Source organism: Porites lutea, chromosome 8 (assembly GCF_958299795.1).
Source record: "Porites lutea chromosome 8, jaPorLute2.1, whole genome shotgun sequence".
In the NCBI taxonomy this organism is placed as follows: domain Eukaryota; kingdom Metazoa; phylum Cnidaria; class Anthozoa; order Scleractinia; family Poritidae; genus Porites; species Porites lutea.
Genome location: NC_133208.1, coordinates 33,968,466 through 33,977,146, shown reverse-complemented (window position 1 = coordinate 33,977,146; position 8,681 = coordinate 33,968,466). Strand labels below are relative to the sequence as shown.

The window sequence follows — 8,681 nt, the reverse complement described above, 5'->3', positions numbered from 1 at the left end:
AGGGGCTTGATTTTTGGAGGGGCCTATATTTGCAGGGGCTTATGCACGGAGGGAAATTTGCGTTACAAAATCGGTTGGGCTAGATTGTAGTAGAAAGGAAATTTACCAATTTTGCTTTGTTTTACTTTGTATTCGAGGGCAAATACCAAGTACAAGGCCCCCGGGGGGCTTATATTCGGAGGGGCGATTTAACGGAGGGTTTTTTGCGTTACGATTTTGGGTGGCTTATATTTGGAGGGGCTTATACATGGAGGGGCTGTATTTGCTCTTCGATTGGTATGTGACATATATAATTATTTGTCGTTTGTGTGACACACAGAATGTGGCACACCCCCAGGACGCCCTCGGACCTTCCTATTTCCACTGTCAGCGGTCTTTTGTCCCATGGTATAAAGTCGAATCGGAATCCCTGCTCGTTTTTAAGTTTCGCTGTGTCATGTTATGTGATGGCTGAGGGAATCAACAGTTTTGCGTACAAATACTGCTTGTCTTCTCTTGCCGCCACTGTTGCAGAGACAGGTATAAATAGTGTTGGTTGTCATATCTTTAAGAGACAAGTTAGAATACTTACGTGGCACATATCACATGATATTATCTGATCGTGGCCGTGTTTCTGCAGGGGAGACACTCTTCGAGCCACAAGAGTGTTTTCAACAAAAGACTTCAATTTTATATTTAAGCTTTATTTACTCCAATTCTAAACCTCGGCTAGCTGTGAAATTACGTTTTTTAAATAAATCATATATATAGATATTTACATGGAAATTTTAAAGATTATTTTTTCAAGTGTAATCCTGAATTGTTGAACGAGAACCTAGAATTGAATTAAAACCGACCTTTGATCTTCACGTTTGGTATAAATCTAATTCTATACTTTGTTGACTAACAATGCTTTCTTTCAACATCAAGTTAGTTTATAGTTAGTCGTATCAGTAAAAGTTAATCGTTCATGAATCTAATCATATTGCTTTTCAAGAATTGAAATAATATTTTGTGGTTATGGGGACAAACAAGTTAAATGTTTAATGTTTCTTAAAAAAAAGGTTGAAAATATGAATTTATAATGTGTTAAGTTTTCTTCCTTTGTTCTTTTAAAGAGAGTCACTCAAAGAAACGAAACAATACAAGTCATTTTAGGTTTATTTTCATGTCAAGTTAACAGCTGCGAGCCATAACTCAATTAATAGTTTGCTAGAAAAGAAGAAGAATAGAACATTTTCACGTGATGAGACGTTCTTTATATGAACCTTATTTTTCACTACTGTTTATTTGGAAAGACTTTAAATTAAGAACTTTATATCAACAATTCACATGATTATGATTTGCAAGTGACAAGGTCCCTCTGAGGTTTAATATAGAATATTGTTCCTTGGACTCAAAACTTGTCAGAGAATACAAGCTGTTTTTCTTTTTATTTTGGGTAACAGTGCTATATTTTCACTTAATGCAAGAATGCTGTATTATAAAGTAGGTGGGGTCCCACTACGTTGCTTACAGCTCTCTTGCATTGAGCTTTTAATCTGAGTTTTTAATAACATCACCAACCAGCTGTGCACAGGGTTGGTAGTCTTAAAAATTTAAGTGTGTCCATATTTGGCATGCTTTCTAAAACCTTAATCCTATTTCACAACAAAATTTGTGGATTCCCCCACCCTGTTTCAGACTAGACCATTGGAGCATGTTCAGGTACATATAATTTCCCAGATAGTCTGGATCAGAAAAACCTGTGTAAACATTAATTTTGAGAAGGAATTCACTTTGCACTCAAAGTGCTCTTCTTAAGAGAATAGTAAAAGTAAAGAAGAATATGAGCCTTCCCAAATCACACTCTTTTTCAGACTGTAACAGTTAAAAGCTTAAACACCATACCCTTTGATGCTGCAAATAACTGCATAGCTGAAAAAAGGGAGTGCTCTACCAATCCCGCACCGTTCCATAGTCTCCTATGCAGACATTCTTGGGGCTTTGTCATGCATTCCTCATCTGTGTAGCAGACTTACCCTAGCTGGGTCTGGTGAACCCTTTAAACCACATGCTAGACAAATAAATGATTGCTTTTGTCATTAAATCCCTTCATCTTTAAAAAAATACAAACAAATCTCTCATGATAATAAAACAAATGTAAGTAACCTCCCAAGATATGAAGATACCATTTTTGCCTACAGAAAGGGGTATGTTACAGTTGTTAGATAGTAAGACTGGTGGTTGCATTTTGCTCATTTACAGACTACTTTGCTGAAATTTTGACATTATTTTTAAATTTTATTTTTTATAAGTGACCTTTCCTCTCGATATCACCAAGACCCGTCTTCAGATTCAAGGAGAAAGGGCATCAACTGTTTCTTCCACAACGGCAACAAATGTTCCTTACCGGGGTATGGTAAGGACAGCAGTGGGTATAGGTAAGTATACTGAAGCTGCAGCCAGAGGTAGAAACAACATTTCTAAAAATTACACCAGAAAAAAGTGGTATGGATATATTTCAGTCATATACTTTAAATGTAAAGATAACATGGTGTTTAAGAAAAGCAGATTGGATGAATATTGCTTAACTCATTCGCCCCTGAACCGCCCGTAACCGCCCGTGCAGATCCACGTCCTTTCTACCCTTTGTGACGTCATCAATTTTAACGGTCAAGGACAACTTTGTCCACTAACTTGTGCAGGGTGAAAAGATCTCTCAAACCATACCAGAATGAGCATAATTCAGTCAAGGACACTGGAGAAAGAGGCAAAAAACCATGTAACATTGACCTGAAAATCTCCATGGAAATCTTGTTCCATTGCTCACCTACCTTTCCTTTCACCTAATCCTAAGATCCTAAAAGCTTTCCTAAAAACTATTCCCACCAAAATGAAGCCTACTAAATGCCCAGCAAGAGAAAAAAAAAATGAGGCAAGAAAAGCGAAAAAAGAGGGGAGGAGAGAAAGCGAAAAGTAAAAGTCAAGACTGCTGTGTCACTTTTAAACCCAAAACCTATCTTGAAATTTTGCTCTCTGCGTATGCGCGACCTTCGCAAGCTGATATTTTGCATCTGGATCAGAAGGCTGTGAAGTGTACGACCTGTAAACCGGTTTGTGGTAAGTTTTACCTCTTTATAGCACGACAGTGACCAGAAAAACACTCGACTAGCTTCAAAACGCGTTTTTCGGCAAAATCTCCAGGAGGGAATGGGTTAATGGCACAGTATTAATTAAAAGTGTGATCTTTGTTGTTTTGTGGACAGTTGAGGAGGAAGGATTGGTTAATCTCTGGAGTGGTGTTACACCTGCAATATTAAGACATGTTGGTAAGTTTATCTCACCAAACACTACGACGTTATTTTTTTCGTGTCCTGCATCAGCTCACTGTAAATATAAGAATTAAACCTTCCACCAACAAGTTCTCTGGGCAGATCTCCATACATTTTCTTGAAATATTTGTTGAGATAATCTGTTGAAAAGATCAAGCACTTTGGTGATCTTTTTATAATTTATTCTTGGAACCTTCCAGCTTGGAATTGACAGATTTATACCTTCTGTTGTGTGGGTTTCAAACAACGAATAAATATTAAGAAAATTGATGTTAGTCACCCTTAGGTCTTGGAGGGTCAGTGGCCTCGGGGGGGGGGGGGGGGGAGGGGGGGGAGGGGGTACTTCCTTATAAGAGCTAATGGGAAGGTACCGCTCAATAGGGTTGCATTTTGACGACTGGGTTGACTATAATGGGGTCGCCTTTTCAATAGCGTTACTAGAATGGGGTCGCACATTTTTGGATTTTTTGGGGTAAGACAGTTCTTTATATTAACTGTTAGCAAACGCACTAAAATGTTTGTACTGTAGGTTAAAAAATTATGAAGTGTTTTTCATTCCATTTAAAAAATGGGTCAATTCCTAAAAATAGAAAGTGATTAAGTTGGGATCGTAAAAATTACATATTTGCCCAAAAGTGACTAAGATGGGTTCTATAATAATATTATTGGTCACAAATAGACTATAATGGGGTAGTCATGTTGCTGAGAACCCAGCGGCACATACCCTGCAAAAATTAACCTAAGTACTCCCCCGGGGTTAATGGATCTGATCAAGAAGGAATTCACTGAAATGGTGAAATAATAATCATCAGAGTATACTCATAATAAGTGCAATTATTGTCTACTGACTTAACTTCAACACAACCATAACTTTCATACCTTGAATGCAGACTGTAATATGACTACTGTTTTACTCAAATAAACTCTGCTTCTATTGAGCACCACCCAAGAATGAGCAATGAATTTGGAACAAAAAAGGTACTTATTATGAGTTCCAACCCTTGAATAAGTGGTATTCATGCGTTGATCGTAATTCGTCCCTTAGTTTACACTGGTTCAAGAATGACTGCATATGAATTTTTGCGGAACAAAGTTTTACGAAGAAATGCTGATGGGAGATTTTCTTTATGGTATGTAAGTCAAGTGACAGGTTATGCAGAGCTTACTAGTTTTTTGGCTTGGTTTCTATGGACTAATTTATTCCTAGAGTGGTTTTTTTTGGTAAAAAGTGGGTAGGAAGAATAGATTTCCTGCATCCAAATATGCCAGTAATTGTTTTCTCTGTTGTACTGACTCGCTGCCCCATGTGCAAAACTAGTTCAGTGCAAAATTAGCAGCATAATGTCATGATGGGGGTTCAAAACCGGCTACTTTGGATTCCTTGGTGTTATTAACTTTGTTGCCCTGTGATACCACGGCAGGATTAGCTCAGTCGGTAGAGTGCTTGACTGCAGAGCAGGAGGTCGCGGGTTTGATTCTCAGGGTCGGACCAATACTCATGGTCTTAAAATAACTCAGAAATGGAGGTACTACCTTTGCCCTGCAAATGGCCAGACCTTCGCGTCCGCTTGGATGACCATGTAAAATGCTGCTCCCATCTCCAGTAGGAGATGTTAATAATTATAGTGGTTCCAATTAGCACTTTTGTGCTAAATACATTGACACTCAAATAAAGTGCATATATATATACCTTTAATTATGAGACAGTGTAAACATGAAGTAAAAATTTTGATGCTTATAAATAGGTGTTCCTTTGTTCAGTCTGAGGAGCTCCTCTAGCTCTGGCTAAGCAGGAGCTCTGTTATAACAGCTAGGAAAGGATTTCTTATTATAAATTTCTATAGGAAATCAGTAATAGCAGGGATGATGGCTGGTGCATTTGGACAGTTTATTGCCAGTCCAACTGATCTAGTCAAGGTTCAGATGCAGATGGAAGGCAAGAGAGTTCTTATAGAAGGGAGACAACCTAGGTATGTAGCTCATAGTACTTGCTAAGGTTGTCTTTCAAAGGGTACTAAAAATTTATAATTTATTATACAATAAATCTTCCTAATGAATATAGATGTTACAGGGATGAAGTCAAGTGTCCATTGGGGCTATCAGAAAGGGCCGGGAGGAGGAAAATCCCTCAGCCACTATGAGCATGAACCTCAGCTCAGCCTCATGGAAAACAAAAGGAAATATAGAACCAAGCTCAGCTGTTCAAATACTTGCCAGGGCTCAAGAACTGTCTTCAATGTACTGTTGTTTGTATTATGGAGGTGTCTGCAGTGAAGAGAAGTGCAACTATATTTCGCCACTCTAAAGGGGTAGATCAAGGAAAATGTAGCCTCCTCCGACGCCTCCTCCACAGGCAACTTCTATTGTAACAGTTACACTGACCATAAGAAGTGTTTGAATGAGAAAACGAGAAAAGAATTGGAGGAGGAGTCACAATCACTCCCCATTCTTCCACACATTCACTAAAACAGGAAAGTGATGCATGCAGAGGAGGCTATTAAGGATGTTGGCTTTGGGGGAGATCGGATAAATTTTGGGGGAAGAGGTCAGTATCTGAAGTGGGGAGGGTACAAAGGTAGCTGGGGACCTCACCTGAGATGTACCCCAAGTTTAATGAGTTTAAGAGGATTTGATAATCTGAAATGTGTTGTACATAGTAACATCTGGAGGTGATACTAAAAATGTAAGGCTCACCTTGTAGTTGTGGTAATAGTCCTTTTATTCTTAGACTGTAACTCATGATGTCAAGAAGTGCAAATTTTAATGCCATAAATGTTTATTCCATGTAAGCCTGATTTATTTTTCACATTTCTAGAAACTAATGTAACGTTTATTCAATACCTTCCTAGGGTTCATAACACTAAACATGCTTTTTTAAACATCATCAATAAACATGGAGTGCGAGGTCTTTGGAAAGGATGGGCTCCCAATGTACAAAGAGCAGCTCTAGTAAACATGGGAGGTAAGACACCTTAGTTATAATCCTTGTAATTACACAACTTTATTCATTCATTTCTGTAGAAAAACTTTAAAAGGAAAACAAAGTCAATTTGTGGTAGTGTTTCTCAGTGATCCAAATTTTGTGGTAGTTCAGCATACATCTGCCCTTCAGGCCTCAGTTGTTCAAACATTGGGTAGCACTGTCCACTGGATAAATCACTATCCAATGGACAAGTTGGGGAAACCAATACGTTATCCACCGGATAGAGATTTTTCCGGTGGATAGCATAATCCACTTTTTGAACAAAGGGGCCAGTTGTTGAGATGTATATGTAGGAGATAATTAAGACACCTTGTCTGATTGATGACATTTCTCTTTAACCCACTGAGGTACTTTCAGTTCCTTTCTTTCGCTATTAAATGTTTTTAATACGATTGTCTATTTTTTTTATCAACAGATTTGACAACTTATGATACTGTAAAACATTTACTACTCAATCACACAAGTTTACAAGACAATTGGGTCACTCACACAATTTCAAGGTCTGCATGTTCTAATATTTTCCTGAAAATTGCATTTAATCAGCTCTTTGAACTTTTAAATTTAGTTTGTATATATGGGCATTGCTTCTATGAGTTAATGCTAGCGAGGAAGAGTGTAAACAATGGTGCCAGCAAGAGTTGCCTATTGTAGCTGAAAGGTTTTGGTCATGAATATTGCAACACAAAATTCAAGTGCTTTACTAAGACAAAAAGTGAATGGATAATAAATCTGTGCTGTTTGAAAAATTCATTTTTCAGTGGTTGTGCAGGGCTGATTGCTGCAACCATCAGTACTCCAGCAGACGTTGTAAAAACAAGAATTATGAATAACCCAAAAGTGTACAGAGGGAGTCTTGACTGCTTCATGTGTGCTGTATGTATTATTATGATTCAATTAATAATTATTTTATCACCTAGGCTCACTTTCTTGTCTGCTTGAGTCAACAATAATAATTAACAAAAATGTACATTCGTAAAACAGAGGGAAATATAAGAACAAAGTTAAACTGACAACCGCCTACCAACTTCTTACTCCCTACATACCTACGAGGTAATCACCAACGTAAGATACCTTCCCTCACCCACCTACTTTATGCTCAGTACCCTACCAACCTGCCCCTCCTGCCCACCTCACCAACCTACCTACCCATCCTACTTACCTTCCTGCATGTGCCCCATCCACTTAACTACCCACTGATTCCACTTCCCACCCCACCACCTACACTTCATACCCCATCTAAATTACCAACCTATGGAACTTACCTACCAACATTATTAAATGACTGGACATCTCATCCCTGTTTTAGAGAACACTTTGATGATTTTCACCTTAACAATCGCCAAATTGCCACATATTTTTCTACCCACCCTATTGGCTGACTTAATATAGCTATCTTCTGTACCCATGCACACTACCTAAATCTAGAGGGAAGTTAATAATTCAATAAACCTGCAGTCTGAGAAGCTCTCAGACTGATACAATCTATATTTTTCATACCTTAGGTTCGAGAGGAAGGGTTTTTATCCTTGTACAAGGGATGGCTTCCAACATGGAGTAGAATGGTAAGAAATAATTGATGTCAAAATGACATAGCAAAAACGTTCCTACCATGTCACAGGGGAACAATATCAGTGAAAGCAGTAGTGAAAAACGATTATCAGGCCCAAAAGGAAAATAGCTAAGCACCAAGACAGTACATCTTATTGATTTTACTAACATTTGACATCCCTGATGTGGTCTGGTGGCTGTCGTAGAAATGTATTTGTGTCATTATTACCAGTAGTTTAATTTGCAAATCAAGGAAACCATGACCGCTTTTTATAATCAGTTTTAGCGTACAATGTTACATTCACAACTTAGTCCTAGCACCGCTTAAATACAACTGGTAACCCTATCTGACCACCATTGCTTGAATTTGCCACACTTTCAGCTCAGCAAGGCCTATTAACACCTTGTTTGTTGTTGTTGTTTTTCAGGCTCCATGGTCACTCACATTCTGGCTTGTGTACGAAAGAATTCGAAACCTTACAGGAATGGCAGGATTTTAACTTGCAGAGTTGATCTTTTAGGCATTATTGTTAAAATCATAATAATTATCATGTTTAAACAGATATTGAAACTCTGATGTGGAGAGATAGCAGTGGGATAGACAAAGGGGAACCATGTACCTTACAACCCACCTGTACATACGTTTTTCCAAGTAGTTTAATGTCATTGTGTTTGGGAAGTAAGAGTCACAGTTTACATAAAAAAATGTAAGGGACATCAAAAAATTCAAGTTGTAAGGTACTATAAAAACCTTCATGCCAGTTATTGTACAGACTATTTTAAGATTTTCATATGAACATATTTATTGATGCATGGCATTATCAAATTTGAAAAATAATTTACATGAATTCAAAGAG

At 37.9% G+C, this 8,681-nt stretch overlaps 2 protein-coding genes across 2 annotated transcripts in view; both read left to right on the top strand.

Annotated features, from left to right (window-relative positions):
* LOC140945685 (uncharacterized) overlaps positions 1 to 8,681 on the top strand; it is a 94,917-nt gene that overhangs the window by 24,784 nt on the left and 61,452 nt on the right. The window lies entirely within an intron of this gene.
* On the top strand, positions 423 to 8,673 carry LOC140945684 (mitochondrial uncoupling protein 4-like). The gene is made up of 10 exons (XM_073394715.1): positions 423 to 519; positions 2,277 to 2,402; positions 3,228 to 3,290; positions 4,339 to 4,423; positions 5,138 to 5,263; positions 6,143 to 6,255; positions 6,692 to 6,776; positions 7,035 to 7,149; positions 7,779 to 7,838; positions 8,253 to 8,673. Exons 1-10 carry the CDS (start codon positions 447 to 449, stop codon positions 8,322 to 8,324), a joined length of 918 nt encoding a protein of 305 aa, XP_073250816.1. The 5' UTR covers positions 423 to 446; the 3' UTR covers positions 8,325 to 8,673.